The 7365-nt window shown below is 30.7% G+C and overlaps 1 protein-coding gene across 2 annotated transcripts; it reads left to right on the top strand.

Annotated features, from left to right (window-relative positions):
• Positions 1-1984: 1984 nt before the first annotated feature.
• Positions 1985-6572, top strand: LOC148614728 (uncharacterized). Of its 2 annotated transcripts, none has more exons than XM_088589030.1 (7): positions 1985-2363; positions 2876-2934; positions 4450-4567; positions 4770-4813; positions 5159-5237; positions 5564-5595; positions 6028-6572. In XM_088589030.1, the coding sequence occupies exons 1-7, from the start codon at positions 2191-2193 to the stop codon at positions 6294-6296; spliced, it is 774 nt and encodes a 257-aa protein (XP_088445156.1). In that variant the 5' UTR covers positions 1985-2190; the 3' UTR covers positions 6297-6572. The 2 variants fall into 2 exon arrangements, with proteins under 2 accessions (XP_088445156.1, XP_088445155.1); XM_088589029.1 differs by having other exon boundaries at positions 1992-2363; positions 4770-4828; positions 6028-6571.
• The last annotated feature ends 793 nt before the right edge of the window (positions 6573-7365 follow it).

Genomic DNA, 7365 nt, shown 5'->3' with positions numbered 1-7365 from the left:
TTCTCGGTCTCATTTGAAAGCTAAAATATCATATTATTATATTTGAATATACAGAAGCAGTTTTTAAGTACGGTATTTGAAAAAAAATGTAAATTACATGTGAACATGAAGAAAATATTAACTTCCGAAAATCACCCTTTTTATGAAAAACTCATTATTGTCACATTGAAACTAAAACAAAATACGCGACTGAAATGACTAGTTATGTTGGATACATCGATTATTAAAACAACAGCACTCAACTTGTCCATTCAATAGGTGTATATGCCAAAAATTAACATTTTATTTCATGTTGAGTTATTCTTTTCATAGGTAGGAGTAGCAGTTTTTCACCTAATTTCACTTTGAAAATTTAAAATATATATTATTTGAGCGTATTTGGAAGCTAAGACACTATATTAATGTACCATATCACACAAAAGCTTGTTAAATCTTCGATAGTCTGAAAAAAAGAAATAATAGGTATTATAAAAGAAATTATGAAATTTTGAAAATTCACCTCTTTACGATTTTACAGTAATTGTAATCCCAAAGGAAAATCTAAGTACCGGAATTGATCTGATATGTTGGTTACATCATTATCTTAGTCATGAATGCCTTTTATGGTGTCGGTATGCTGTAATTGACTGTTTGATACTGAAACTAGTTTTATAGGGCTAGGGGTAATATTTGTTTAACAATATTTGAAAATTTGTTGTTCGTAGTTTACTTATGTAGAAAATTAAATTATCTATCGAACGACCCTAATATGAGACGTTTTAGTTGAGCAATAACTTGTAGAGTCGAATTTGTGTGACTTTTACGGAAAAATCGAAAATCACATTTTTCACTTTTTGGATTAATTCTGACTAAAAAATTATCAAAAATTCATTAAACAAACAAAAAGTATATTAATTGTGATATTACTAAACAGAAAATACCAAATAAGTCATTTTTTATTGAAGCATATATACTCTCGGGTTTTGACATGAAAAACATGTCAATTTAAGCGGATTTTCTATGGGGTACGGTACATTTTTTCATTTGCCCGAAATATATATATATATATTATTCATATTTACCTATTACTAATTATATAAAACACAAGTTTACCGAAAGGGATGGAATCAATGTTATTTTTTTGTTTTTTTGTTTTTGTTTTTTGTTTTTTGTTGGTTTTTTTTCTTTGTTTCTTTAGGTATATAAGCCTACTTTATCCTGAGGAAGCAAGTGTATAGTAATCCGCTCCCGCTATTTTTCTACTGCTCATTTATTAAGACAGTGCCGATCGCATTATAGTAAAGCGGCCGAATAAAAGTTTATTGACTCTTCTCGGTTGAATGTTTCAAAGTCGCTAAAAATATTAGCGTCAGTCGTATAGTTGCGGAATCCTAACTCCGATTGGTTCATATGCTTTTTTTGCGGACAAGACGGTTTTACCCTCTCCTTTGTTTGGCGAAAAACAATATTAATGCTTGACAAAAAATCTAACAATAGAAAAGCTTGTAAAAATGAAATTTGTACAAAATGCCTTTCATTTAATCTTAATATCAGGTCTGTGTTCTTAGCAAACCATTTTTAAAAAAGGTTTCTCGAACTAAACTGTAGGGAAGTACGCCATCTTCGACAAATATCGATTATTCTAACCTCGTCGATTTATATTTTCATCAATTAAGATCGAAAAAATAACTTACAAATTATTGAAATATTTGGACAAAAAGGGGGTTCAAAGCCCAAACCATGTGTTGAGAAAGTATATAGACATTCAGAATACAGTGCATGTACGCATGTACATGTTTCTTGCAGTTCACGTTTAAAAAACAGAAAAGCATGCAAATGTCTTACATGAAGGTAATTTATCATATAAGGCAAGTGAACGCAAAGTACATTAATTTTTTCTCGTTCGCGCAAATCCGTTCCAATTCATTTAAAAAAAGTCATTTGTCCTATAGCAATCTGCAAAATATTGTGATGTTATATGCCGATCCATAATGTAATCGACAACATAAATATTTGTGAGAGAAGAGTATAGATAATACATAAGGAAGTGCTGATCCATAATGTAATCGACAACATAAATATTTGTGAGAGAAGAGTATAGATAATACATAAGGAAGTGCTGATCCATAATGTAATCGACAACATAAATATTTGTGAGAGAAGAGTATACATAAGGAAGGATGTTTAATATGATATTCTTTGAAGGGTTTGATGCTGCCTCGAAAGTTGCAAATGAGATTAAATGACAAAACCACGATTAAACAAATGGGGAATTTATTGTGCGTCTTAATTTTGTTGGCGACTTTAATATTCTCGGAAGCAAATAACCACCCAAGCACTGATGCTTTGGAAAGTGTCCACAATAACCAATCGGGACCAGAATGGTAATGTGAAATCTTTACTTTTCTCGACCACCAAGCTTGTACGATCAATCTTTTCGTATGTGTTTTGTTCTATTTGCTTGTTATGTTACTTAATATTTATTTAGATAATCACCTTATATGCATTTATTACAAGTGGAAAGGTAAGCAAATGTGTATGAATTAATTTAAACAGAGCACATTTTATAAGGAATTCAACGATGATGTTCAAATTACAATTACCTGCTGAACTTTGCTAGATGCTTAATAACAGGACAACTGACAAAGCTATCATCATAAATTAAAATTCCTGCAAATTGATAAAAAACATGTTTAATTCGCCTTGTCATTTTCTTTGTTAATTGTCCAGTTTACTATCTAGACATTTCATCAGGTGACTGACATTTATCACACCAACTCTATTCCCCAAAGTTTGGCATCTTTACCACAAACAAACTTTCATTTGAAAAAAAAAGAGTACTCTTTATGTATTAACGTAAATCCTCACTATTATTATCATTTTTTTTTATATGAAGTGGATATGTGTCGTTGAAATGCTGTGCCCACCATTATATGGAAGATGGTGAATGCAAAGGTATGTTTATTTTTTATTTAAATGAAGGATAATAACAAAAGTACCAAACTAATAAAATCAAAGCAGAAGTCAAAAGTAAAACAAATGACAGTATTTCAGTTAAAAACTGGAAAGTTTGAAACTACCGTATTGTCCTGGCTTGGTACCGGCATTTAAAAATGAAAGGTGGTTTAAACAAGATTTTATAGTGCTAAACCTCACGTTTCCATTATGGTTCATTTTTCCGGTATTTATCAACATAAATGGGCCGCATCAAATTGCCACCAGTCAAAATCGTTGAAATCAGTAGTCAAAACAGTACAGAAGATATGAACAACACATAATTGAAAGTACAAAGAACTAATTAAAATAACAATTATGTAAATTCAAGCCGCTAGTTTCCAAAAATTCTTGAACTCTGTGAGGAAAGTGTGTCAGTTTCAAAACAAAACAATAATATACAAGTAAATAAACTACAGAAAACTAGACCTAATAATCTATCATGATCTATAATCTGAAACAGAATACTTTTCAATAAGATATGGATATCGGAAATAAAACTTTTCTAGACAGCGTACGAGACGTATTTTCGTATAGCCAAAAGCCTGTCTTTAAGGCAGGGTTTTAAGAAGTCAGAATAATTGCTACAAACTTTGACATACTTTAACGATCTTTTGAAATAAAAATCGGCTCGTTTGTCATATGCTTTTGTACTGAGATCACCACCGTCGTCAAATTCAATGTGAATGTCTAAAAAAAGACGCGGAGGAAGCTGTGTCAGTAGTCTCTTTAATTTCTAGTTCTAGTGGTTAAATAAAACGAAGCAATTCTCCAAATTTTGGATTATTAATTGAAAGAACATCGCCAGTATGTCGATATGTGAAACTACAGGATTTAGTCTCTTTTACCTGTTTGTCTTTCACAAGATTTTGAAGGAACTCCAATTCTTAAGAATAAAGAAACATATCAGCTAGAAGATTGGCACAACAAGTGCCCATTTGAATAATTATACTTTTTTGAAAATTTATATCCTTCCGAAGGTGACAAAAATGTCGAGGAGAAACTTTATTGATCACATGTAGCTCGATGTAACAACTTCTGTTTTTTTTCGTTCTGTTGTAATAAAATATCTAGAATCGTTGCCTAAAACAACAACCATTCTTTCAGTTGAATGATTTTGTTTCTATTTCTTTTACACGGGTTTTCAATTTATCGTGGGGCAAGGTTGTATATAATTTGAAAAATGTTGAAAATTTCAAAATTTCAAAAGAGTTTACTTCGATGAAGGAGCGAGATTTAAAAAGATCTTTAGAGTTTTTTCAAAATACATATAATTTATAATTATTACTACTTCGCGATTGAACAGTTTCATTGTATTTTTTTGTTGTCTTTCCTTGTTTAAACAACTTGGCACAAAACATGCAATTGAATAAAAAAAAAACAAGAAAGAACTGTTCCTATTAAAACTTGAATTACACACAGAATTATACTGGGAATCACGCTCAAAGTAAATAACTTTAAATTATGTGATTTCAGAGTGTAAAATCGGGACTTACAGACTGGCCGATGAGAGTCAAGACAAATGTGTTCAATGTAAATCAGAATATTACGGTAAAAATTGTGTCCAGATGTGCAACTGTTCTAGTATTCAACAGTAAGTTAACGAAATTTACTTTTGTTTTCGTTGTCTTCAATAAGAATATATTCGTAAAGGCTTTAACATACGTGTAACATAATTTACATGATATTATTAATACTTTATTTATTTAATTTTTAACCACGTAGTTTTTCTATACTATATATCTTTTTTTTATAAATATTATCGTTATGATTTGCATATTGTCCTTCATTTGCAGGTGTGACAAGGCTAAAGGCTGTGTTGATAAACACAATGCTACGAGTGAGTTAAAAAATGGTTTGTATAACATGTTTTAGCCCACGACTTAACCTGATTTGAATATACTTTCGCCAAACATTGTCAATGTAGAATAAAAGAAACTCATTTTGATATGATATGGATATGATCTATCCAATTAAGCTGAAAATTTAGTTATCTAACTAACCTCGGCAAAATACCGAGGTACATAAGAAAAAACTTAAAGGAGTATGGTTATGAAAAAATATGGAGTAATTAGATAGATAACCTATCGTTAACTTTCTTCGATGGGTTTTACTGCACCATTAATCTTCTCTTACATTTGAAGAATCTGAATTTTACATTTTGTATACAATTCTAATTTTGCAGGCATGGAAAGCTCTACCGTTGTCGCATCAGTTATTTCTGTTGCTCTTTTTGCTGCTCTTCTGCTTGTTTCAGTATTTGTGTAAGCAATATTTATCTTAAGTCTTAACTTGGATAACCATCCTTTCACGTATATATGTATCATAATCATAAATATATGTAGATTCAACCATAAAGATAGTACCGGTATACTAGAATGTATGCATTTACTTCGGGTATGCTAAAATCATTGCACATATGAATGGTGGAATTTCCACATTTTTGAATAAGTTTTAAAAAAAAAGTACAATTGTTCAAAGCACATGCTCAATATCGTATGTGAAGTGACCATAAAACAATTCTCCTCGTACCTGAAGTAAGACAATTTTAATGACAGTTCAAAATTTACAGTATTTTTTTAATTTACAGATATCTGCAATTCAAGAAAAACCAATCTAAAGGTAAACATCCTTTTTTGCTTTCAGTAATGTTCGATTTAATCGTTATCTCAGAGCAGCGTATATAACTCTTGGATAACACAGGAACTTTGGGCGTTGATGGTTTCGACCACCTTTTTTTTCTCGAGAACCAATATTTCCGTCTGATTCATTAATTTGATAAAAAAAAATCGTATATATTTGTCACTTTCTTGTTCCATTCATTGAAAATATCACGAAGGATTGTCTAATATCTCCACATAATAGAAAATCGACACGGGTAGTAAGTAGCATAGGTTACTAGAATTGTCAAAATGTGAATAAAAAGTCTACATATGTCAAACAGGGAGAAAGAAGACATCATTGTTTTAGTTTTCGTTGTTTTTTATTTGTTAGTATAGATTAAATACAGATTCTAATGAACACTATTTTTGTATGTTTCTTATCATTTTGTAGGCCACCCATTTCGAAGAAGTGAAGCACTAAAAGAATCCAAGGATGAAGAAGACCCGTACTGTGAAATCAGAGAGTCGGCGTTGATAAATGACCTCGATTTGCATGTTGATGGGTACAATCATCTTGATATAATTTGTAAACGCAAGAAGATAAACTCTAATACTTACAATGAAAATGTATACTTCAAACTAGAAAACATTATGGCTACCACGAATGAAAAAACGACCGATCCAAATTATGACAAGATAGGAAATATAACATCACATTAGTGATTCATAATTTCTTTATAATATAAATATATCCTCAACAAAAAAGTTAAAAGTCACTTTAGAAAATACTGAATATACTTTTTATCATCATCAACATGTAATTAAGTAAAAATAGTACAAATCAATCACCATAACAATGACAACAATAACTCTCGTAACAAGTTCATTTCATAACTTTGAAATATTAGAAAAAAATTATTTGCCCTTGTTTTTTTTTTTGTGGAGTATATTTGCTAATTCTTTGTCATTAAACTTGCAGTGTTTAATTCTTTTGTGTTTTTTAATGTTACAATATATGCATACAATACCAGGTATGAGTCCACAAGCAATAAAAACAAAAATGATGTCATCGCATTTATTGAATAGTGAAGCTTGGTTAGTTGGATGAAAAGCAGAATTTTTTAAATTTTTATTCAGACGAAATATACTTTTACCAAAATACACAAATATATTTGTGGGTTACAAAATTAAAAAATAGAACTTCCTATCATTTTGCTAGACGTTGATGAAATCAACTCCTGCAATGGGCACCTTTTGTTGATTGGAACGACCACATGTTCCGAAGTATCTTTTTCTTTAAAATCTGTCAGTGCTCTTTCTGTATGTTTGTTTGTATGTTTTTTTTTAAGTTCTAAGACCCTGAAGTGGAATTGGGGTACAAATTATTTTAGAAGTTCTATTTAGACAGTCGTCTGGTTAGTAATTAAGAGCTCATTTGGACAAGTTTACGTACAGGAAGGCAAATCCGAAATAAAGATCGGTACTGTTAAAATGATTCCTGTACACCCTCAAACTTTGTTTGCGGGAGGTATAATAAAGTATAATAAACGCACTTTGATTAAGCATACAGCATAAGCACGGAATGCACATGTAGGGCTTACAAGAAAAACAAACCGTAAAAGATACAAAAGTTGACAATGATATACATGTACCATCAAGACTGAACTTCATGGACCCTCTGGTGAATGTTATAAGAACAGTGTCCATGGTGAAAATATAACTGAAACGTTAGGAAAGGGGTTGAATAAATGCAGACATTCCCAGTAAGGAAAAAATATAGAAAAAAATA

Source organism: Perna viridis, chromosome 6 (assembly GCF_037379345.1).
Source record: "Perna viridis isolate PV_CMFRI_1.1 ecotype Kerala chromosome 6, ASM3737934v1, whole genome shotgun sequence".
In the NCBI taxonomy this organism is placed as follows: Eukaryota; Metazoa; Mollusca; class Bivalvia; order Mytilida; family Mytilidae; genus Perna; species Perna viridis.
Note: the sequence above shows the minus strand (reverse complement) of the source record. Positions and strands in the feature narration are given on the sequence as shown.